Source organism: Chlamydotis macqueenii, chromosome 1 (assembly GCF_036417535.1).
Source record: "Chlamydotis macqueenii isolate bChlMac1 chromosome 1, bChlMac1.mat, whole genome shotgun sequence".
NCBI lineage: Eukaryota > Metazoa > Chordata > Aves > Otidiformes > Otididae > Chlamydotis > Chlamydotis macqueenii.
The window spans coordinates 79,860,809-79,883,767 of record NC_141556.1 but is presented as its reverse complement, the minus strand read 5'-3'; the positions used below and the strand labels follow the sequence as shown (position 1 = coordinate 79,883,767).

Here is a 22,959-nt window from a genome sequence, read left to right as displayed (position 1 = left end):
TCTAAAACATTCCTTAATATTTTGGAATTGAGGGAAAATACTGTCAACAGTAAGTTAATGACACTGACAGAATAATTGTCTCAAGTTTAAAGTTTCGATTGGTCTGCCAATGAAGGTGTAGGTGATCAGGAGGTTTTTTTTAGAGAGGAAGACTAATAAAATTGGAAATTTAGACAAGATGTCCCTTTTTTCTCTCTTATATCTACCATAAACCAGCAGCTCTATGTGTTAATTCATAGATTTATAGAATGGTTAGGGTTGGAAGGGACCTTCGAAGGTCATCTAGTCCAGCCCCCCTGCCTGATTAGATCAGGTTGCTCAGAGCCTCATCCAGCCTGGCCTTGAATGTTTCCAGGGATGGGGCATCCACCACCTCTCTGGGCAACCTGTTCCAGTGTTCTACAACCCTCATTGTAAAAAAATTTTTTCCTAATTTCTAATCTAAATCTACCCCCCTCTATTTTAAAACGATTACCTCTAGTCCTGTCGCAAGAGGCCCTACTGAACAGTCTCTCCCCATCTTCCTTGTAAGCGCCGTTGAGGTACTGGAAGACTGCTATCAGGTCTCCCCGGAGCCTCCTCTTCTCCAGGCTGAACAGCCCCAACTCTCTCAGCCTCTCCTCATAGGAGAGGTGCTCCAGCCCTCTGATCATCTTGGTGGCCCTCCTCTGGACCTTCTCCAACTGGTCCATGTCCTTCCTATGTTGGGGGCTCCAGAACTGGACACAGTACTCCAGGTGGGGTCTCACCAGGGCAGAGTAGAGGGGCAGAATCACCTCCCTCGACCTGCTGGCCCCACTCCTCTTGATGCAGCCCAGGATGCGGTTGGCCTTCTGGGCTGCAAGAGCACATTGCCGGCTCGTGTTGAGCTTCTTGTCCGCAATCACTCCCAAGTCCCTCTCCTCAATCCATTCTCCGCCCAGCCTATATAAGGTCTCCGGGGAGACCTTATAGCGGTCTTCCAGTACCTCAAGTAATCCTAGATATGTCACAAGCCAGATGAAGCAGATGATCAGGAAAAGCCAATATGGATTTACCAATCACACATGACCAACCTGATGACCTTCTACAACAAGATAACATTTTCTGTCAACCTGGGTAGAGCAGTGGATGTTGTTTATCTGGACTTCAGCAAAGCATTTGATGCTGTTTCCCACAGCCTTCTCCTAGACAAACTGGGAAGATAGAGACTGGATGGGTGGTCAGTGAGATAGGCAGGAAATTGACTCAAAGGCCACACTCAGAGCATGGTGATCAGTGGTTTTTACTCAGGCTGGCAGCCTGTCACAAGTGGGGTTCCCAAGACATCAGTACCTGGCCCCATGCTGTTCAATATGGGGCCTTCATATCAACAAAGATGATCAAAGGGAAGGAGAACCTGCCTTCTAAGGAAAGACTGAAGGATTTAGGTCTTTTCTCCCTGTAGAAGAAAAGGCTCAGAGTGGACCTCATCACAGTTTTCTCATATTTAAAGGGCAACTACGAGGAGAACGGAGGGTCTCCCTTCAGAAGGAGCCACATGGAGAAGACAGGGGCAACAGGTACAAGTTGCACTGGGAGAGGTTTCATCTCAATATAAGAAAAAAGCATTTTACAATGAGGGCAGTCATTAATTGGACTAACCTCCTGAGGGATGTGGTGGAGTCCCCAACACTGCAAGTTTTCAAGATGTGGCTGGACATAGGATGTAGTCTGTTTATCACAGTTATAGTATATGGTATTCAAGAGCAAGTTGAATACAGGGTATCTGACAGCAAGAATTACCCTTAGAATGTATCACTCACTGTGCAATCTAGTCTGTAATTTTAAAATCGAAGTGATACTTCAGTTTGGTTTTTTTATTGTTCCTGTTAACCGTTAACTACAGCATCTTAAAATACAACCACATTTTCACCATTAGTTCATTTATTTTGAATAAGCTGTATTTTCACAAGGCCATAGGTTTGCATTCATTATTCCTCTAGGATAAGCAAAGCTCTTATCCTACAGGCAAGATATCTGGTATTTTTTCTGAGACCATTTACATTTTGTACTTAATTTTCTTTTTTTTTCGTGGAACTACTTGCTCTTTCAGTAAAGGTAGTGTTTGTGGTTGCACCACATCTGTTTCCTGTTGTAGGCTGTATTCTCACTGTGGTTTGCAGTATTCAGAATGGCCTCAGAATGTGAAACCCACACCACATTGTGGTTAAAGCAATATAAACTGCTGGAGACGCTGCCTCATAGCAGCAGAAGGTGGGTTTCTCGTATGGGGGGTTCTGTGGGGGCAGGCTTCACTGTGATGAGCTGATTCGTCTGGGGCTGGAGAAGGGGAATGAATCCATAAAGCAGTATTGGCTGGGGCTCGGTTGTCACCTGAATTTCAGTATGTGAAAAGATGGTGCTGAAATCCTTTGAAATTGATTGATCAGTGATTGTTTCTTTTTCCTTGTGCTTATTATATGTATTATCCCAAGGCAAGGGGTACGTTGTTACTTTCCTTCTGCCTTACATGAGACTGTTTGGTTCTGTAGACTACTAATGAAATTCTATTCAAGTCTCTTAAAATGCAGCCAAAGCGAGTACAGACAACGTGGTGCCATGGGACTATTCATATGGTGGTACACAGCTGCTAATGGGCAGTTTATATTAAGTAATATTGCACAGATGTGCTCAGGTAAGATTGCAGTGGGAGTATGGTAGCAGGTATGTGTAAGTACTTTCACATAGGGGCCTGTTTTGTCTGTGTGACATGAAGTTGTCTTTCAAAATAACCTGTATGTGGCAAAACAAAAATTGATTGGAAGCAATTACTTAATCCTTGAGTCCTTCCTTCTCTTTTCCTGACTTTTTTTCAGTCTAAGACGACGCTTATTTGTACAGCTCCTCTTTTAAAGTTTGCCAAAGAAACTTCATCTCACACCATGTACCTTCAAACTAATTCTCTTTGCCAGTAGTTAGGCACCCCTTAAATATAGAAGTTTCTTTCTTTTATAAGCACAAGGCATAGTATCTAAAGATACTGCTTTGTGATAGTGATATCTTAGTGGCTGTTACTGAGTGGTTTTAGCCGATTCACTTTGCAACATCCGTCCATTCTGTATATCCGTTTGGTCTGCTTAGTAAGCACTAATTGCCTTATATTAATTAGTTCCCAGCAAATGACTCATCTTTCTAGTTTAAGGGGGAGGGGGAAACAAGTCATCACAGAAATGTAAGATGACTGTGTTATGGTTAAAAAAGGGGCGGTAGGCAAAAGAGGATGACCGGTTTTGCTTGGTAGTGGTAATGGTTTCTTGAAGGAATGTTGGGCTTGACTATAACTCAGAGTTTATTATACAGATGTTAAATCTGTGTCCATAGTTCTAAAGTTAAGTATTATTCTGTTGTTTAGCAACCTCATTTAGCAAAATAGAGTCTAGGAGGCATACTGCTAGGAATCGAGAGAGCCAGCAGTTGCTGAAATTTTCTGAAGTAGAATAAGTGGAATAGTAGGGCTTGTTCTCAAAAGGAAGTCCAGAAATTAGGCAACTATGCTGGGCTCTGAGCCCAGCTAAACAATCTGTGATAGGAAAAGCTATGTTTGGACTTGGTTATCAGTGTAAAGGACATAAGTTGCAGCTTTAGGATGGTAAATGCACTGTAATGCAAAGTGCAGCTGCAAGTAATGCACTTCACTTTCTAAAGGATCTTAGTGAGAATGCAGGGGGAAAAAAAAAAACATTTCACCAAGCAATGCTCAACTTATTTTTATCGTGGCTGTGCGTTAGTGCGTTTGTAGAAGTGTACGGTATACGCTACTAGACTGAGAATTTTTTAGTAAGCTAATTCCACAGAGTAATTATGAGCTTTTTAAAAAAAAAAAAAAAGTAAATCTGGAGCATATTCCTACAAACTAGCAACTGTGCAGAGCCCCTTTCGTTTTTCTGAAGGAAGTGTGCACATGAAGATTCAATTCCCGTTCTAACGTATTGAGGGCAAGTGCAGTAATGTCAGGAAGTCTATGACGGGATGGTTTTAAGGAGAAATTGAATTGTGAAGATTATAACATTTTCTTCCACTTTTTAGCAAACTTAAAATTATTTTCTTAATGTGCACGTTGTACTGTATGCTGAGAAAGGTATGGGTTTCAGTTCTGTTTCTCTGTTCCTTTCCTTCCTCCCCATCTGTGCTTGGGTAAGCAAAAGGTAGGAGTTGCTCCAGTCTAGCTTTCTCATTCCCCATACGCTAGGAAATTATTCTGACCACAAAACATCCCCATCTAGCCAGAATTATTAAACCAAGTGATCCTGAAGGTTGTCATTGCACAAGTCTTTGGGTTTGAGCCATGGGAAGAATGGGAAATCAAACAGGCTTGTCTATGGCTATCTTAATTTCACAAGACAAGTGAGAGAGATTTGAAAATAATGATTTAGTAAGTCACCTTTTTTCGAGTCGTTAACTTGGAACATCCTTGGGTAGTGGGAAGGATGTTTTAATGTTATGGGGATTAGTATGCTACCTTGAATTTTGTGAATCGCATTGTTTTGGGAAGTTTTTATATTAAGGTGGGTTTTTTTTTCTTTTATTGTTTTTCTTTCCTTTTTTTTTTTTTGGAAGAGTAGTGTACATGCTGTAAACTTAAACTGTAAACTTGAAACAAGCTTAAATATTTCAGAAGGAACTTTTCTATAAAATTGCAGTGCTGAATCATTTTACTTGGCATTTGTAAGGTACTTGATCACTTGAACATGCATACATATGTTTAATTGATCCTTTCAGTGCCTCTTTGAGGAAATGAGGTATTACTTCTTTTTAGCAGTAGAGAAAAATGACACAGAAAATTCAAGTATCTTCATCAAAAGCATGCAATTATTTACAGACTATTACTGTTTCTTCTAGTACAAAAATACTGAACTTAATTTTGAAGAATATAAAACTGATTGTCTATTCAGACTTGGGAATGTAAACATATTCTGTAGATCTTCTTGGCAATTTGCCTCCCAGTATTTATGTGGGGCCTCCTCTTACTGCTATCTGTAACCTGGGCAAAGCTCACTTGGGAGGGCCTGTGGACTACAAGATGCTGAGCCGGGACTCCTTGACATTGTAAGCTTGTTTTCATTCATGTAAAACACAGTGCCTCCCATTTAGAACTAAACCAAGAGGCATAAGTCAGATACAAGAGAGAGAGTCAATGTTTAACAGGCACACATAATATTAGTTCCTGAAGTAAATATAAGGAATGTTATGTCATAATTTCACTTTATTATCTGCTTATGAGATTAGCCTTAGACATAAGAGATCCTCTGTGGCTTTTAAAATAACTACCTGTTGAAATAGTCTTTTTTTATTAGACTGCTGTGTAACATTGATAGCATTTTAATGGTTAGGAGATTATTTTTTAATTTGAAGTCTAAGTGTGCAGCAGCTAGTTAATGAACCTCTGATAAATAGTGACAGAATTATTCTGTATACATAAAAAGTTTGTGTTTCTATGTATCCGTAGGTCATGAATGCTGATGGAACTGGGAGAAGAGTTCTGGTGGAGGACAAGCTGCCTCATATCTTTGGATTCACGTTGTTGGGAGACTATGTTTATTGGACAGATTGGCAAAGACGCAGTATTGAACGCGTACATAAGCGTACAGCAGAAAGAGAGATCATTATAGATCAATTGCCTGATCTAATGGGCCTGAAAGCTACAAACGTCCACCAGATAATTGGTGAGTGAGACTGCTAATCAGACAAGTGAAATGAAACAGAAAATTTCAGCAGTGCTTTTCTGCAGATATCACTTTATACCAGATCACTTTTTTAGAAATGGGCAGAATCCAGTTTTATTCCACAATAACTGCAGGCTGCAGTTTGATGGAATCCAGTAGGTGTTTTGGGAGGTGCTTTCAGTTCTCTGACTTGGAAGACTATGAAGCTGGAAAACAACCAGACACCCCCCAAAATGGGTAATTTTCCTCTTCTGTGGGAATTGGAGTGACTCATAGGTCTGAACAACTCTGGATCCAGTAAGGGGAGAAGAAAGATTATGGAAAATTAGAACTTCTCTTTGTAACAGCCAGCCATTAGATTAGCCTAGCTGTTTATGAAACTGCAGCTGTAGCAGCTTTTCATCTTCCAATCTGAACATGTGTTCCTGGTATGCAAAAGCTAAGAATAAGCCAGTTTTAGTCTGTTCAGTGCTTTTCATATTAATACTGCTAAATCATATTTAAAAATAATAACTTGAACTACTTTCTACTCTATAGTCTCTGTGGTGTAAAAAAGCAGGATCTAACTTTAAATTGTTATCGTTGGCTATCCAAACAGTGGTAGCAGTGTAACTGTAGTATCACAGAACTCGATCATGTTCCCTGAATATCCTGCTGTGGGGATAGGGCTTGCAACTTCTTGCTGCGATGTCTGGATATACCCTAGGAAATTAATCAAATGTAGTTAAGTGTATCTTTGCATTGCTGCTACCACATTAACAAGACACCCTAAGGTACATGTGCTTTAAATGCAGCCCTGTTTCCAACTGTTTGGTTAATTGACCTTAGCAGGGCTGGGCCTCTCTTAGTAGGCAGATTTCTAGCATGTCCAGGCACCCAAGTTAGTATTGCAGGGAGCTGCTTTACTAACATTCTGGAGAGAAGAGACCATTGAATGGATGTAAAAATAGATCTGCAAATTTTTCATGTTAAGGAACACAACTGGGTTATGTAACTGGACCAGTGTACTGTAAAAGGCAGCAGAACATACGCTTGCTTACTTACACACTTGCAGTCCATTCAGTACTTGTGCTGTGAATTGGGAACATCAGTAGCTGTTGGAGTCCAGGTCCCTTTCCCTTATGCTGGGTTTGTTTCATGGGGTCAGGAAAACAAGCGCTGACTTTCCAGCCAAGTAGAATAACATCTATCTAAAGCATTACAGCAAAGGAACAAAAATAAATTCATTCAGAGAATAAAATTGAAAATAAATTAAAAACTATACATATTTCTTAAAGAACTCATGGTGTCGTTGATGCATGTGAGGACTGGCTTCATCTTCCAACTGAAGTCAGTTTGCAATGATTGCTTTTGTTGCATGCTTAGGTACAAACCCTTGTGCAGAGGATAACGGCGGCTGCAGCCATCTTTGTCTGTACAGACCACAAGGCCTTCGCTGCGCTTGCCCCATAGGCTTAGAGCTCATCAATGATATGAAGACCTGCATCGTCCCAGAAGCCTTCCTGCTGTTTTCTCGGAGAGCAGATATCAGACGCATCTCTTTAGAAACAAACAACAACAACGTTGCTATTCCACTCACCGGAGTCAAGGAAGCTTCTGCTCTGGATTTTGATGTGACAGACAATAGGATTTACTGGACTGACATTTCACTGAAGGTAGAGGGTTTACTACGTATTGGCTATTAAGTTGTTACAAGGTTCTTGAGATACTTAAGAATGGATTGACAAATGTGATTTACAAGATTCAAGGAATAGGTAAAAAAGCTTATTCTAACTAAGAATAGTATAAATTTTTGTTATATTACGAGGATTCTCTCCTATAAATAATTTAAATCTAATGTACACATTTTTACATAAAGCATAAGTTTGCAAAACCAAAGTTTTTTGACAGAAAGCTGAGAAGAATGCCATATGGCAGGAGGTTTTGGAGATCACAGATGTTTTGCCAGGTATGTTTCAGGAGGGGAAGCCTTGTCTTGGGTCAGAAAATTAAAATGGGTCTTGCCTATTCATTAACTTAAATAGGTACTGCATGAGACATATTATGAATCACAGGCTTTGTAAAACAGGTTTAGGGTCTAGACTGACAAATCTGAAAAAGTTGATGGTGGGTGTTTAAATATGGTTAATGGAGTGTTATCAATGAGTCTAGTTATTACCTTTGTTTTTTCATGGATTGTAGATGTAGTTGAAGATATCCCTGCTCATTGCAGGGGGATTGGACTAGATGACCTTTAAAGGTCCCTTCCAACCCAAACAATTCTATGATTCTAATTGTGAGCACCAAAAATTAGTTTTTAATGAAATAAAGTTTCTGCAGTTGTGCCAACAATAACTTATGGACCTTTGCAACTGAAGAACCATAGAAGTTAAAAACACAATGTTTAAGTGAGTTTCAGAGAGGTGACTTGGCTGAACTCTTTAGGTATGGTATTCGTTTGAGCTGTGTTTTAAATAAAAATAAAGCAATGATCTGATCAATTTTTAAGGGTGATACAGATGAAGACTGAAATACAAACTTCTCTACTGTGTACTGTCACAAACTGGTATAATTAGCAGGTAGCATCCAAACTGGGGAGTAAACAAAAAATCAATCTTTGTGTTAACTTCTGATGGGTTAAGAGTACGGGGGAGGGAGGGGGGGAATTAAGGACACAGTAAGGAAGCAGATGTTTGCCCAAAAGAATTTTATACCATCCTAATGTTATTCCTTTACTTTCAGGTACTTGTCATAGCAAATCAGGGAATGCCTGAACTCTGATATATTATTAAAATATAATTCTGACTGTGTCTGCTATCACAGGCTGATCCATGATGGTGACAGTGAAAAGAAGTCTTTTGAATAAAATACCAAGAAGAATATGCTTAGTGAAATTAAATTAAAGTAGCAATACTCAAACACTTGCACTACTGAGCTAATCAGCTGTTAGGTTGTTTTCTTCTATTTGCTGTTCTGTCCCAATTTTTTTCATTAGGCTACTTTAAATATTGTTCTGTGCTGTAACATTGATGCTTTCGTATAGTCTTGGGAGAGCCAAAATATTTCCCCCTCGAAGTTGGCACTGAGTTATTAAGGTCACTTTGGCATGTAGACTGCTTAATTGAACCAGACTGGTTATCCCATTTATTTCCCCAGTGAAACGCTATTGTAATTGACTCTATGAATACATTCATAGAGTACAGTAAATCATTACTTCTGAATAGCAGCATTGTTCGCCTTGGAAATAAGCAGCATATTGTAAGATCCTCTTTCCTATGAGATGCCTAAAATCTGAAAGTGTTTAAAATGCAACAAAGAAAACAACCAGCCCAATGACAGACTGGTAAAATTTCTAATTTGCCTGTGTATCTTTGTATCCCTGCAGACCATCAGCAGAGCGTTTATGAATGGCAGTGCGCTGGAACACGTTGTGGAGTTCGGCTTGGATTACCCAGAAGGCATGGCTGTAGATTGGCTGGGGAAGAACTTGTATTGGGCTGATACTGGAACAAATCGTATAGAAGTGTCAAAGCTGGATGGCCAGCATCGCCAAGTGCTGGTGTGGAAAGATCTTGACAGTCCGCGGGCATTGGCATTGGACCCTGCTGAGGGGTAACTTGCTGATTTAATTTTATGTTTATGAACAGTGAATAACAACATCATAGTGCTTCCTCTAGGGCATGTTAGTTAGGCACTGCATGTAAATCCTGAGAGAACTGAGCTGGGGAATACAACCTGGTAATTTAGAGTATGACAGCTGGAGGAATACACTTTTAATGTCCTGAATAATCATTAAGAATACTACAAAAAAAAAAAATCAGAACAGCTCATTAGAAAGGGATTTATATTTAGTTTTTTAATTAACTACAGAATCAAAGTAGTTTTAGGTTTATGGAATTCATTAATTAGAAAAGGACTATAGCATTGAAAAGGAAATATTTGTCCTTTTAAAAATGAGGATCCTTTTTATCACAAGTTAGGGTCCAATAAAGGTATTAAATGATTTAACTTAAGAGTGGGGGAGTAAAGCCTATTGTCTGAAAATAAGGAAGTTGTTTTTTTCTTCAGATAAGGAGCCTTTTTAGTTGGTATGGACAAGGGAAGCAAGGACAGAGAAAGAGTGGAAACAGTTCTGCCTACCTATCCTCAAAATGAAAGATCTCCTGAGAAGAAACTTCTCAGTTGGATTCAAATGTAATAGCAAAAGTAGGGCAATAAGCAGGGGGAGGGAGGAAGGAGAGGGACAAGGCAAGGCAAAACCATTTAGCTTCAGAAATAGCCCTTCTACGATTAAATGGTCATTTGACATGAACTAATTACTGCAAAACCTTTTTGAGGTTATAGCAGCATTGCATTTTTTTTTTTATTTTACAAATGCATTTTCAAGCGTTATGAAATTATCACCATTTCCAGTGACACTGCAGGAGTTGCAGCAATGCAGAGAACTCAGCAGCGCTCAAACACATTCCTCCTGTTTCATTTCAACAAGGTGGTGGCAACTGTCGCAGTGCTTAGTCAAACAAAGTTCTGCACTGCCCCTAGTGGGACACGTAGACGGGGTTCAGCCCTGACGTGCCAGGGGCTGCCTGGACAAGTACATCAAAGCGCATCCAAGACCAGATTGTTAGATCCAGTTACTCAGTTGTAACAAAAGATTGCTATGGATGGTTCTAGTTTTAAGCTGTTATAATTCAATGCTTTGTCTCTTCACCACAGACCAGGAAAAAAAATTACTTCATTTTTGAGCCCAAATGCCTGTTTTTCCTTTTGTCATATAGCTGAGCTATGTCGTTGTACTTTATATAGAAGTTTTCATGACATTGCTACCATGGGGGCAATTCTAGCACTTGGGTCCATGCTGTGTACAACTTGCAAAATTTATACACAGAGTACTTGCAAAATTTATAAGAAAAATTTGCAAGTATTCCTGATGTCTAAAGAATAGCTCTCCCTTAATCATCCATTTCTGAAGCAACCTTTCACACTGTGTTTGGTTGAAATTAAAGGCTTTCATAGGTGTTTGTTACTAAAAGTATGAAAGGACAAAAGGGTAAAGATTAGCTAGCTAAATCTCACTCATTTTTAAAATGGTATTGGCTGTACATTTTGGAAGAAGCAACTAACTGCTTGACACCAAATGTCAAATATACAGCCCGCTACTGTACAGTGCCTGAGGAAAATGTAAGCGTGTACAAGTCTGTGCTTCCGCCGTTGAGGCATAAACTGGCATATGAGTATGTAATAGTTTATACTTTTGCTCCAGTGGAAATGCCTTACAGTTTTGTGTTGTTCTGCCCTTGACTGAAATGTAGCACACTGTTACATAGCTGACTGACTGACTTGCAAGGAGGTGAGCAGTGGCACCTATTAACAAAAATACCCTGCATTATCTGCCTTTTTGTATTCCTTCATTTGATGGACAACTAAATAGAAACAGCAGCTAAAGACTATGGAAAATATCTTGCTAAATAATTAGGTATAAGTGAAGGTGCCCAACAGCCAGCCTTTTTCTTCTTAACTGACATGCATGGATTAGTTAAGAGTGAAGTGCTTTCATACAGAACCTGCTGGTGAAAATCCAGCTCCCAGTGGAAAAAAATAATGTTGGAAGCATTTTGGGGAAACCTGACTTACTTCCTTGCTTGTATTTTGAAAAGATGTTTAGTGTAATGAGGCTTAATAAATGCTCAGATTTACAGCTCTTGTTTTTCTCTTGTTCTTTCTAAGGAGTTTTGGCTTTTTTTTTATTTCTCCCCTTGAGTTCTCTTGTGGATAAATGTGATTATTTTCTTTTCCTTTGTCCTTTTAATCAGATTTATGTACTGGACTGAATGGGGTGGTAAGCCAAAAATTGATAGAGCTGCTATGGACGGCACTGAGCGGACTACTTTGGTACCGAATGTGGGACGTGCTAATGGCCTAACTATTGATTACGCTAAAAGACGATTGTACTGGACCGACCTCGATACCAACCTGATAGAATCCTCCAACATGCTAGGTGAGACCCAGAGCCCTGGGCAGCATTGTGGGGATGCTGCTGCTTTTGCACAGTTCCCTGTGGCAAATTATTCCTTAAATAATGAAAGATAAATGTCTTAAGACAAAAATAGATTTTTCCACACTCACGTGTCTTTAACATTTGCTTCTGTAATTTATGTTTATGCAACACAGCATTTAGCGAGGCCTTGATTTTTCTTGTAGGTGATACAGTTGCTCACAAAGTTAAAATTATACAAGCTGTACGTGTTTTCAGTTATATGTAGGACAAAGCTGTCAACGTTCAGTGTTTTGGAGAGTCTTGTTTCACTGCTGTGAAGAACACTGGCAAATACATAACAAACACTTCATCATCTGTAGAAAGGCAGAGAGAAAGCCAAGATAACAACAGCTTATTGGACATTTTTCACAATGTAATTTAATACAGTTTGGTTTTTAATCTTTCTTGGTATCCTCTGGGTTCAGGCATTCCTTTTTTCCTGGTATCCTGAACACTAAGGAGCTTTTCCTGGCTAGTACTGGTCACCAGAGGGGGTCTGTGTGATTGTTTCATAAACTTGTCTTTACAGCTAAATGGAAGTGGAATATTTTATTCTTTCACTCTACCAAGGTAGTGTACTGAGGACCCCAGCACTTTCAGATTTGCACAGTATCTTTTTTTTTAACTTTTCAGCACCCACAGGAGTAGACTGCCTTGTTGTGTGCCAAATTATTCAGATTAGCGTAATCACTAGCCAATATTTAAGGCTAAAAGAGTTAGGCTACTTTAAGCAGTACGTTTGCAATAGTGGAACAAAGCTAGAAAAAGACCAAAACAGGAAAATGCTTTGTAGAAATTATATATAACATAAAAGCTTTTCTCCAGCTTCTCCTGTATTTTGGTGTGCTATTGAGGCTTCCTCAGCGTTCCCCTGTGTACCGTGGAACTGGACACAGCATTAGCATTTCATCTTCCCTGTGCCTGTGGTTAATGACGGCAGAGTGCAGGGCTGTGCATCCTCGTCTTCTTTGTGCAAAGAAGGAGTGACTTCTCACTTCGTAATCTCCGTTCATTTTCTGTGACTAGACAGCAGGACATCCCATGGTAATGAAGTGGTTGAAATAACGCGGTTGAAATAATTTCCCTCCCCATGTCCTGCTCCTTAAGGTTTCTTAACATTTCCACGGTATACACAATTGTTTCCTACCTTGAGTTTCTGACTGCTCCTTCCTGTTACAGCGTTCCAGAGACAGGTTAGTTTAACCTTATGCATTTAATTTTTCTCATAATAGAATGTAGAATTTTATTAAGCTCATAACAATTTTCTCACTGTAGGCAGTGGATAGAGACCCCAGTGTGGTGCAAGAGATGCTGAACTTATAATACAGTGTTAGAATCCTGCATCTCCTTCAGAGGCAACCTATTTGTTTTGGGGAGGAGGGAAAGGACAGAATTTTTCCAAGAACCCCAATCACTTTCAAAACTGAGATTTTTTTCTTTGGTAAAATACTTTTTCTTTTGTGAATCACAAGCAAGATTAGCACATTTATCTGATAGGTGCTGAGATTTCAGATGGTCTTTTGAATATTGTACATTACTATGTAATTTACTTTTGTAATAATGAAATAGTAACTTTAAAGTAATTGTGTGTTAACATTTCTGTGCAGGGGACATGTCCAACAGCATTACACAGCATATTGTTTGTCCCCATATAATTTTGCTTTTTCTTTCCCTTCCTTTTTTGAAACAGGCCTTGACCGTGAGATTATAGCTGACGACTTACCTCACCCATTCGGCTTGACTCAGTATCAGGATTACATTTACTGGACAGACTGGAGCCGGCGTAGCATTGAACGAGCCAACAAGACCAGTGGCCAGAACCGAACTATCATCCAAGGGCATTTGGATTACGTTATGGACATCTTGGTCTTCCATTCCTCCAGGCAGGCAGGCTGGAACGAGTGTGCCTCTAGCAACGGTCACTGCTCCCACCTGTGCTTAGCTGTCCCTGTTGGTGGTTTTGTCTGCGGCTGCCCAGCTCACTATTCCTTGAACTCTGACAACAGGACTTGTAGTGGTGAGTCGTAATGAATGAAAATAAAACAGAGAAGCAGATGTGTTTAGTAACGTATGCAAGCCTTATACCTGGAGGAAAGCAGAGTTTTATTTTTATATGAGGTGGAGAAGCTTGTTTGCCGATAAGCCAAGTTAAATAAAGCTGGTTTCCGTTTTTAATACCAAATGTGTATTTGAAAAAAATTTTGGTTTCTTAGCCTCCCTTCCTCCATAGAAAACAGGGTATATTTAAATATAGTTTTCTAACACTAAAACCCTACTGACTTTTCAGAAAAGACAGGATATTGAAAGCAAAAAAAAAATAATCTTGTGACAGATCAGTATCACAATAAAATAAGAAAAGTGGCTCTAGTGAATCTTATTAGTGGCTCAGCTAGATCTGTGTAAGCAGGAAGGCTGAAAATGCTTTTGGTTTTGTATCTGTCTGTCAAACCCTCCTCAAGTGCTTGCCTGCATGCTTATTTATTTCTATGACATAAAGGATATGTCATAGTTTGATCTATACCCTGGACTTTGCGTAGCCTTTAATTCTGTAGTAGTTCTGTTTGCTAACTGAGGAGATGTTGAGGTGGGCCACTGTCGTACCCCCAAAAGTGTTTCTTCCTCAGTAGGAGAGGCTTGGCTCCACGGTCAACCCAGCATTCAGATTTCTAATCTCAGTGCAGCCAAGCCCCTTTTTTTCTTTATTGTTGTGCAGAATGCAAACCACAAGGCCTCTAAGGCTGTGTGTAATTAGTTTTTAACCAAATAATTTATCCATCTCCCAGTAACTGGCTGCCAGTGAAGCTCTCATAATTTTGGCAGCCACACTGGATGGCTGATTTCCACTGGTGTCATTCAGATTAGTCAATGGGTGAAGAGATTCATGGTACGTAGAGACAGATTGCATCTTGTCCGCACCATGTGTGAGCAGAGAGATCAAACTGTTGTTTTAAAGCCAAAAGCAGGACAGCTTGTTCCATGAATGCTGCCTCATGGTTTTCTTTTTTTTTTTTTTTTTTTTTTTGTCATAGTCTTTGAAAAATTCTGCTTTTTCTACCCCCCTGTGTGTCCTGTACTACTCTTTTCCTTTTTTTATCACAAGGGGCACTTGCATGACAATGGAATTTTTGTGCTCTAACACTCACACCTTCCTGGGAGTTAGAAGCATGGCTGGCACCTCTCTGGTGATGACTGTGATTTTGTAGGTGGAGGAATTTGACTTCCAGCAGAGAATAAGTAGCAAAATGATCAAAGGTCATGTTTTCTTCTGAAAATGCTCTTGGTGACAAAGGAAGGGGGAAAATACAGGAAATACGTTGTGAGCAAATAGAACCATTTCCCCGCAGTACAGTTCAGGGCTGTTTGTGAGGTATTAGGAGTTTTCCTTCTGCCATGTTCAAACCTGAGAACTTTCCAACTTCTCATTTGTATGTAATTGGAGACTTAGGCTTCTCTGCGTATAGTTTGATTTTTCTCTTGGCCACTATAATTGGAGCATGAATCCTTTTTAACTTTCTCTTGCCTCTTTTACTTGCTTATGCACTCCTGGGCATTATTATTAGTCCAAGCCTTGTCTAGAGGCCAGTTCCTGCTCATGCGTGGATAGATTCTTTTAATTATGGGAAGGACACACTGCTCTGATGAAATCTGGTATCTCCTCAGACCTACCACGTGTCATGAAGTTTGAAGGCAGTGTTACACAGGGGACATGCTCATTGCACTCCATTTGCTTGCCAAAAATATAGTTAAAATATGTGACTATTGGGAGGGAGAATGATGAAAACTGGGAAGGGATTTCTGAAATTGGCACTGTTTCAGAGATGTGGGGACTCAAGGGGGGAAATTCTGCTGTTGCTTTTTATAATAAGCCATCAATTCAAAGTTGGAAGCCAGGCAGTCTTAGTGAGGAGGTGTCTTTGGGGAAAAGTGGAAGGAGTTTTAGGTGCTTATGATGGTATGTTTACCTGCACTGTTTTATCTTATGCCTTTTTCCCTTTCCATTACTCTAACTGCTTGGTAAGAATTCTGATGTTTTCTGAATTTGTTATTTTGCTGTACACATTCATACAAACTTTGTTTTGCTTCTTTTTTGTGCTTTCTTCTACAGTTTAGATTTGTAGAAGGCGGTTTAAATTATTGGAGGGGAAATACAGGTTTTCCAGAAAGCAAAAATGCCTTGCAATTAGGCCTGATTGTTATAGGATGTTAGGATTGAGTGTTAGTTACCAAGGAAACTCCCCTCGCTGCCCTTTTTTTTTTTTTTTTCTTTTTTTTTTTTTTTTCCTTTCCTGCAGCCAGAATAAATGTTCAAAGCGTAAGCCTAAAATAACAAAGCAAGGTGATGATGTTCTCTGGAAGACTTTTGCTACCTCCCCTTTCCAAGGTGCTGCCTTACCTGTTTTACAGGCTGAATTGAATGAGTGCAGTGTCCCACTGCTAATCTCTCCAGACTTGTGCTATAGAGAATTGATTGTACAGACTTCAGGGAGGCTGCAAACTGCATTTCTGGCTGCTGGCTCTTGTGCCATCTTGCACAGCAGTGGCTCCAGGTAGACAATTATTGAAAGGAACACCATGAAAAGGGAAAATGCTTTAACTACCTCATCTGATTTCTGACCCAGTTGTGTAATAACTGGGATAATTTCTTTTTAACCATGTATTAAATATCTTGTGCACTTACTGTGAGATACAGCTGGTAAACTACAGCTATATAAGGTGAGGAAGTCCTATTTTCTGATGTTTGAAGGTATTTATAAGAAAAAAAAAAATTGTTTGCCCAGGAAATTTTTACTGGGCATTTGGAAAGCTAGAGCAGAGCATCAGACTTTTTTGTCTGATTGCAGGTTAGCATTCTCAGATAAGCATCTAGAAATAAGAAAGATAGATAAATTTGAGAAGAGTGAGGAGATTTTTCTCAAAAAATGCAGCCTTGCGCACACCTAAAAATTTTTCCTGTGAATTAGTTGATGTTCCATTCCAGTGCAGCCAGAAAGAGGATTTGTGGGAACAGGGTTGAACCACTCTAATGGCAATCTCTCTTCCCTGGGACCTCTAAGTAAGGAGCCTGGCCTGGCTTTTGCTCAGCTTCCTCTGCAAGTAGAAGTGTACCTAGCAGAAGGTTCAACTTCAAAATAGTGGAGCTGCATTTTCCTTGGACCCCTTTAGAAAGAAACTTAACAGTTCCTTGAGAGGTATGGCTGATCATTGTTCTTTGAGGTTATTTTGACAGAAGGCTTCACATTCAGTAGTCCTGCAACTTACAAAATTACCTTTGCCTCTCACATCCACGTTCAGAGATTTATAGTAAAAAAGAAGTCATTTGAAAGGCTTTCCAAACCAATTAGAAGCTGCGGTTTTTAGGGGTTTGGTTTGGTTTTTTTGGCAAAGGAAGAGGGAGAAGGGGAATGAAATAATACGTACTCTCTGGTTTTATATAGTAGTTGTTGTTATGGAACTTAAAAATACCCAACATTATTGCTGTGTGTAACTGTTTCACTCTCCCTTTTTTTTTTTTTTTTTTTTTTTTTTAAATCCATAAGCTCCTACAACCTTTCTGTTGTTCAGTCAGAAGAATGCAATTAATCGCATGGTGATAGATGAGCAGCAGAGTCCAGATATCATACTCCCTATCCATAGTCTTAGGAATGTTCGAGCCATTGATTATGACCCCCTGGATAAGAAGCTGTACTGGATTGATTCTCGTCAGAACATCATCCGGAAGGCACAGGAAGATGGCAGCCAGGTACAGTGCGGGTGATGGAATTACTAAAAGATGATGGAGGCATGCCCTACACCCAGCAATGAATGATTGTACATGAATAATTTAAATACATGGACTTCCTGTAGAAGACTAGCTGTCACGTGACAAAGCAAGTGACATGTGGAGTTTCTGGAGTCCTTGGCCAGTAATCTGGAAGGTGGAGCAAGAAATAAACCGTGGAAAACCAAGACTAACTTAAAGATGCTGTTGTTCACAGTGCATTATTTGCTCAACACTGCCTTTTGGCTGTGGGCTATTGGAAACCTCTGTTTGAGAGAAGTGAAACATGGAAGGGAGGGTTCTGAGAGAGAAGGAAGAGTTGCAGATGAGCAGGGTGCAGGGGCTATCACTCTAATATGAAGAGGGGTGGGACTTTGTGAGCGCACAGTTGTGTCTGAAGCCTCCCAGGCTTTGGTGGTGGATAGGAAGAGAGCTGTTGTCAACTAGAGAGGCACTGAGCGAGAAGGTTGAAACTAGTGACCTGTAAGAGATGTAGCAGGCTTGGGAAAACATATTTGAACGGGGAATACAGACAAAGTAGAGTAAGGTAGAAGGCAAAAGGTGATACAGGTTTAGTGAGGTTAATTGTGAGCAATGACTGCTTATTCATTTTCCCATTTTAAAATAGATTTTTTTTCTTCCTTATTTTTTGAATGAAGGAGGAATGGCACACTAAGCTAATAACACAGAGGTGCTATATTCAGTTTAATTTGTAAAAGAGTGTGGTTTCTGGTGGTGGGTGTGGTGGAAGTTGGATCCTGCCAAAATGCCCTTCAGCCTTAACTCTTAATTTTGCAATGGTTTTAATTTTGGAATATCTAAATAATTTAACACCCAAAACCAGTCAAAGACACCACGTTTTTGCCAGCTTCAGCAGAATAAACAAATGCAAGACTTGTAGGCACACCCTTTCATAGAGGTGACAACCCAAATAAGAAAGTTAGGCAAATTTTCTGGTGAAGTTTAATTTGAGGGTAAGAGGGTGGAGGCTGCTCACCTCAAAAGCATGTAGTTTTCCAAAAAGATTATGTAAGGCCATGTTTCGTTGAGTTATCAGTCCTCTTCAGCTTTTTTGAAAAGTTAATGAAAGATGTCAGTTAGGTTCACTTTTCACTGTAGGAAGACTATGCAGTTTCTTTTTTAAAAAATAATAAATTTTTAAAAATAAGGGCATGTGAACTCCAGAGGTCCGGACCAGTAGAAGGCAAGAACTTTGAAGCAGAAAGGTGTTAGCTGGAAATGCTTTCAAGTCACTGTCTTACGCTAGCTGATATCCTTTCTATCTGTCAGCAGAGTTGCCTTCCCATTTGTTATTCGTCCTTATGTTATGTCCCCCAAGTGTGATGGCTGCAATGGAGAAGAATGAGACCTCACTTTGCCTGTGTTTTATCCATTTAGCTGCAGCTTTGGGTATTAGTGGTGATGCATTTCTGTTGTAGAGTGCTAAATGTGCGGGGTTTGGGTCTATCCCGACTGAACTTAGAGTTGTAAAGAAAGCAGAGGAAACAGGAAATTCAGCTGACCCTGAATTTTCAACATAGAGACAGTTTGGACTTATTGGCCACACTTCCTAATTCTTACAAGCTACAACCAACTTAGATGATCGCCGTTACAACAAACCATCAGGACCAAGTGTCTATATCTGATTAAAGATGTTGGTGGGTCAACTGGACCTGGGTGTCTCCTTCCTTAATGATAGTATTTTGGCTGCTTCCTTTTGCTGAGCAGTAGTTTAACGTCATGCATCCATAGCAAATAAAATTGCTCATGTTGGATCAGATTAAATACTCTTCTGTGGGTTGTTTTTCTTTCCCTTTTAGAGCCTCACTGTTGTGACAAGTCCAGTTCCCAATCAGAACCTAGATACACAGCCTTATGACCTGAGCATTGACATCTACAGCCGCTATATCTACTGGACCTGCGAAGCTACTAATGTGATCAATGTGACACGCCTGGATGGGAGACCCATGGGAGTGGTGCTCAAAGGAGATCAAGATAGGCCTAGGGCCATTGTGGTGAATCCAGAGAAAGGGTATGTAGCTGAAAGAGTGCTGTGGGGAAATTCAGGCTGAAGGTCTTGAGAATCAAATTGTTTTCTTGCTGCTGGTTGACTTCTGTCTGCCAGAATAAAAACACCTTTGACATTTGTTAAGATGTCTTGGTCATATAGCAAAAATGTGGAAAGATCAAATAAACTTTTTTTCCTCTAATCATTCCTATTCCAGATACATGTATTTCACCAATCTACAGGAAAGGTCTCCTAAAATTGAGAGAGCAGCATTGGATGGAACTGAACGAGAGGTCCTTTTTTTCAGTGGTTTGAGCAAGCCCATAGCCTTAGCTATTGACAGCCAGCTAGGCAAGTTGTTCTGGGCTGATTCAGACCTGCGGAGAATTGAAAGCAGTGACCTTTCAGGTAGAGTAGCACTTTAATTCAGTGATTCATTTGTGTGGTGTGGGTGCGGGGGAATGCAGAGAAAGGTGTCGTCTTTTCCTTCCTACTGTGAACAGTCTGTACTGTGATTCTAATCACTCCCTAAATTCCCAGCCAGGGAATGTGCATGATTCATGCAGCATGCCTTTACAGTCTCATGCCTTTATCTATTATTTGCTTTATTAATTGCTACACATGCTATTTACTTCAGTTTCTCACTGCAAGACCTTTGTGTGGTTTCCCGAATTCAGTTCACAAATAAATTGCAGCAGTTTTGGAAAGGGGAGGGAGAGGGTTGTTTTTAAAGGCATTGGTTTTGGCACAGTAATCTGTCAATCAGAGGAAAGTTTACCGTTAGTGGAAAAATCTTTACTGCAGAGTTAAAGCAGCAGGTGTGCAGGTCACTTACGTACCTGTCACTTAGGGTGAATTTATGTGAGAAGGATAGAGCAGATCTAACATCTCTTTGTTCTCAAAAGGCAAAAAACTCCCTCTTCCAGCTATGGAATTCCCTTTGCGTGCTCCTTAAGGCTGGTTATGCTGCTTGTCTGACCTCTTCTATGAGTTGATTCAGCTCACTTAACCACGTAAGAAAAACAGTAACCTAACAACAATATACTGAAGAAGAGGAATAGTGAACAGTGTTCTGTTGGTTTGGAAAGCTGAATTGGTTCAGCAAGATTCCACCAAACAACCAGAACTGGAGCAAGAGAAGAGGCAAAATTGTGCAGTCAGTCTCTTATTTACTAGCCAGATCCAGCAAGGTGCTAGATCAACTCAGCTGTCTCATGTGGCTTTGGTAGTAATTTGTTGTGATATGAGCTGAGCTGGATATCACTGATGGGAGTGCTGGGACATTCTGAGTACATACATAACCATCTGTGTTAGGTGATGGAGTATATACACCCCTTGCTTTGCTGCTAGTGGAGGGCTGTGGCAGAATTTCACCTTCCTCTGCAGTAAGTCCATCCCTGGTTTGAATAGTACATGTCCTTGATCTTCAGCTGAGTGTTATTCTACTGTAAGAAGCATAAGGACATGCATAAGGACATAAGGACACACTTTGCAGTCTGTGAGTGAGTTTAAAAATTTAACGAGAGTATGGTAGTTTGTAGTAATGTATTTCAGTGACGACATGATAACTTCATTCAAAGAAGCAGTATGTAATTCCACTTACACCAGTGTGCTTTTCAGCCTTTTATTAAGCTGCTAGAATAAGCTTTTGTTTCTGAAAACATTTCAGTTTTTCTAGATGACTGGAATTGAGGCTCACCAAGATAGTAATTTTTTTTCAGTGATTAACGTGGCATGTCATTGAAAGATTCAGGTTCACTAATGAACTGCAGTATCCTGACTGCTTACTGTTTTAAAGCACAAGACATAAGCTGAGCTAGTGAATTGTTGTTTGGTTGGTTGGTTTTTTTTGTTTTGTTTTGTTTTGTTTTTTTTTTAAAGTGGTATGGTGTATCCCAGGGTGTTCTAGGCTATCCCAGATCCAGGGTCTGCATGAGTAAAGTAATGGTCAGCATCAGAACATCATATGTGCTTTGTTTCTCTCTATATGCCTATTACCTGACAGGAATTAGGACACCAGAGGAGAAGATCGGTCTAAATTCTAATCTTATCTTTCTTAAATGCCTCTGCAATTTTTTTAAAAAGGTGTGGCTGCTGGATCACCAATGTTGTGTAGTAAAAGCTCACCATATTTGCAAAAAACATGAAGTAAAATAATTTCAAAAGCCTTTTGCTTTTTGGCATTTGCATGACAAATAGATTGCTGTAATCACCACAATAAATTGCTAACTGCTGAGATGCATTCCTGTGCTTAGGAATGCTGATTAATAGGCTCTTTTGACCAGCAGAGTAATTTTTCTGTGTGTTAGCTTCTTAAAAACATGCACAGTCTCTTGCTCTGTTGACTCTGTGGATGCCAGTACCCATAAAGAGGAGGAGAGCTGGAATGCCTTTTATGTGATGCAGTCCTTCTCTTCTTCCCTGTCCTTCAGGCATGCAGTTAGGACTTGGTTATGCTCCCCAAATGGGAGATCCTATTGAAGCTAACCAGATTCTTCACATGATTAAGGGGTTGTTTATGAAAAGATGACTGGAATTAGCTCCCTACTATGGAAACTATTTGGAAATTAGTTCTTCTTTTCCAGAATAATTAGTGTGATTTGGAAATGTCTAATGATTCTGGAATTAAGTCATTTTTATTTAGAAATAGAATAAGCTATGGGTGTGTCTTGATTTTTGTGTTTATTTGTTTGTTTTAAAGTCTTTTTGTGAAAGGTATTGCTGGAAAGAGAATGGTGATGCCAGGAGTCAAATCTCCTCTTAATCACATCTCCCTTTCATCTGACATTCCCAATAAAGGGGACTAGCACCCTGATGAGCCAGCTTCAAATTTTATTGTTGGTTTATGGAAGGAGGGATTTCAGTGTCTTGGTTTAGTCAGAAATAGTCAGTTACACTTGGCCACAAATATTAAAAAGAAAGATTAAGACATTAAGGGAATGAAAATTTTAAGCTTCAAAGCTTTAGGAGCATACTGCAAAATACCATGCTGATTGACATAGGCATGGCAGAGCAGAGCACACACACACTCCATTTGGATAGGTCAAGGTCTTAGTTTTAACTATATTCCTTCCTGCCATCTTTGCATTTTCCCCTATTCCCAGCTTAGCTTTTCTTCTCCTCGAGATGCAGATTGCTGTTTCTTACCTTTTCCCTATAAAATGAGTCATGTTCATGGGGCTTAGTAGATGGCTGCAGTTCTTTAGTTTGACTTACATCACTCAGTCTTTTAATTCCTCCATCAGTCTGGGTATAGCCTCCTTCAGAATCCCTCAACGTCTTTTCTTAATCAGATCGTTTCTGGTTTTATTTCTAAGTGGTGGGCAAAAGCCCAGTCTAGCTGAGGATTAATATTTTAATTTCCATGTTGTGCTTTAGATGTTACCACTTGCTCAATGTTTGGAAGGCTACTTAACTTCTGAATTCTGTATGCATTTAGTAAAAAGGAGATAAATACACTTTCCATAGATGAATTTGTTTGTAAGTCATCATC

At 39.8% G+C, this 22,959-nt stretch overlaps 1 protein-coding gene across 1 annotated transcript in view; it reads left to right on the top strand.

The window, feature by feature from the left end:
* Positions 1-22,959, top strand: part of LRP6 (LDL receptor related protein 6) — a 134,851-nt gene that overhangs the window by 92,986 nt on the left and 18,906 nt on the right. Inside the window, exons 8-15 of the mRNA XM_086758108.1 lie at positions 5,468-5,684; positions 7,050-7,339; positions 9,049-9,275; positions 11,477-11,661; positions 13,391-13,717; positions 17,238-17,440; positions 19,279-19,490; positions 19,684-19,874. Coding sequence (XP_086614234.1) covers positions 5,468-5,684; positions 7,050-7,339; positions 9,049-9,275; positions 11,477-11,661; positions 13,391-13,717; positions 17,238-17,440; positions 19,279-19,490; positions 19,684-19,874 — 1,852 coding nt within the window. The remainder of the gene's footprint in view (positions 1-5,467; positions 5,685-7,049; positions 7,340-9,048; positions 9,276-11,476; positions 11,662-13,390; positions 13,718-17,237; positions 17,441-19,278; positions 19,491-19,683; positions 19,875-22,959) is intronic.